A 2,500-nucleotide genomic window follows, 5' to 3' on the forward strand; every position below is an offset into this window, starting at 1 on the left:
TGATTGCACTGTATGCAGGGAAGGGACGGAGAAATAGTCAGAACTGAAAGGTCATTCGCCAGAAGTCTGCATAATAAAAGTTCACCTAGAGGCTGTAAACAATGACATCAACACAGTTTGACGTGTTTGTGCCTAAAACTATCTCAATAAGGAGCCAGAAAATACCTCTCTGTTGTAATTAATTTTGAGCGTTATTGACATAAATCTTTGGGCTTAAAAAAAAGTAGCAGTGACTTATAGATAAAAGCAAAGTACAGATATCCATTTGTTATATCCGAGTAAAACATAAATTATGAACGCCTTTTATTCTTGCAACATCGTATGATTCTTTTCTTTTTCTTTTTTATATTAATCAATATTTTTATCTTGATACCACATCTTTTTTTATTATTTAGGTCCAATGCGAAATATTTGACGTCCATCTTTCTTCTAATTTTCATAATTTTTACATGTTTCGAGTGGACAACTCTTAAAAGCAATAACTCGCGCAACCTAAATTTTCAACATGTTCAACAGAGACCACCTAAAGCCATCATTCATTCTGCGCTTCCTAATGTGCCAATTCATAATACAGTTGTTGCTAAAAAGGAGGAAACTTCCCACCAAAAGAAATTTTCTTCTATTACTATGAAATACAATAAAACTAAGAACGCTTTTGACTTCTTCAAGTTTAACTGCTCAAAACCAGTTGACAAAAGACATATCAAGGTTAGAAAGCAAAAAATATATCAGATATTAATGTTTAATAATGAAGCAGTATATCTATATAAAGTTTATTATGATGATCGTAAATCCCACTGGGGTAGAAAGTATATTCAAATTCTTGCAGTCGGTCCTAAAATCAACAAAACAATTTATGCTGACTTATGGTTTGGTAAAAACGTAATGAGCAAATCTGTGTCTTCATGTAGTATTACAAAGCATGGTCGTGACTCAAATATTACTTCCAAGATATTCCTCCAGTATTTCTTCAGCTGTGAAATAAAAGATAATGATATTCCTAAATATGTATCACTGAGTTTTGATAGATGTGCTCCGAGGTCGAATCTCTTGCATGTAGAAGTACCAGACAGAAAGTGGAAGCACAAATTTGCCATATGTATCGAGACTAGCTATGGGCATATTGATCCTTCTGTGATTATCGAATTTGTCGAGTATAATAAATTGATGGGCGTTACTTCAATCTCTGTCTACCCATCGCAGATTTCTACGAATAACAGGAAAGTTTTTCAGCAATACGAGAAAGAAGGAATTATGAGTATTTCTGAGACACCATCTCCTTTGGAAGGCGACAGTTGGAAGATATTAACGTTGAGTAGTCCGATCTCTTTCAACGATTGCATGCTTCGACAAATGTATTCAGCGGAATATATTATTCCGATAGACTTTGATGAAATCCTAGTCCCAAGATTATCTGCTAAAAATTATTCTGCGTTATTGAATGACATTGATTCTACATATCGCGCAAAGGAACCATTTTCTATATATTCATTCCGGACGTTCATATTTTTCACAACGTGTGGGAGTAAAATCCAAAATCCAAAATTTAGTAACATTTTCCGCTTCGTGCATCGATTAAAAAGATTTGGCCATTTGAAATCAATAGTAAATCCTCGCAAGTGCTTGAGTGTGTATAATCATTACTGCAAAGTAAATTTTAAACATTTGAAAGGCCCTGGTGGGGTTTCGGTCGACACTAGTCTTGCTAGTGTCCACCACTATCGAAAGTCATGGTCACAAAACTTTTGTAAACTTTTATATTCGGAAAACACCATTGATACTTTATGTAAAGACAAATTCGGAAAAATGTTGTCGAAACCTCTTCAGGATAAATATAATATGTTTAAACGATTACATCTCGTCTAAAAATAAAAGAACATCGGTACTTCATGTAAAAATAAATTCGGGCAGAAATCTCTTCAGAACAAATACAATCAATCGAAGGTTGATTGAGGTGTCTCACACTTTTCTCCAGCAACGTTATTTATATTTTATGGTATTATTTCATTTTATTTCATTTTATTTCATTTTCATTAAAAAAAATGCTGTCTTGCGTTTTGAAGTGGGGATTGATGGAATATTTAAGATACTGATGACACTGATATTTTTATCCTTGGATAGCAACTGTCATTTTCTATTTGCTTACCCGTAGAAGGAATGAAAAATGGCTAATATTTCCTTTGCTTTTGTTACACTTATTCAAACCCCAAAGAATCCTTCTCAACACATGCCTATGATGATCCCCCATTACTCCTGCCCGTGATCAGAGATGCACACATTGGCAGCCACCCTCAAGGGGTTAGGGTCAAGCAACTGACAAGCAAATCTGTGGTATTTAGCAGAATATTTGCTATAATGATTCAGCGCTGAATCTGTCTAAAATGTAATGTAAAATAGATGAATTTTAAAACATTGATGTCAAGATCACAAAAGCATAGTAGCCATTTCCTTTCATTTCTAGGTCGAAGCATATAGGAAATAACGCTAACTGACCAAGGAC

At 34.3% G+C, this 2,500-nt stretch overlaps 1 protein-coding gene across 1 annotated transcript in view; it reads left to right on the forward strand.

The window, feature by feature from the left end:
* Positions 1–2,500, forward strand: part of LOC115209632 — a 24,630-nt gene that overhangs the window by 21,860 nt on the left and 270 nt on the right. The window contains exons 4-5 of the mRNA XM_036500959.1: positions 396–1,913; positions 1,994–2,500. The exon at positions 1,994–2,500 is cut by the window's right edge and continues 270 nt beyond it. Coding sequence (XP_036356852.1) covers positions 396–1,866 — 1,471 coding nt within the window. The 3' untranslated portion in view covers positions 1,867–1,913; positions 1,994–2,500. The remainder of the gene's footprint in view (positions 1–395; positions 1,914–1,993) is intronic.

Source organism: Octopus sinensis, linkage group LG3, assembly GCF_006345805.1.
Source record: "Octopus sinensis linkage group LG3, ASM634580v1, whole genome shotgun sequence".
Taxonomy (NCBI): Eukaryota; Metazoa; Mollusca; class Cephalopoda; order Octopoda; family Octopodidae; genus Octopus; species Octopus sinensis.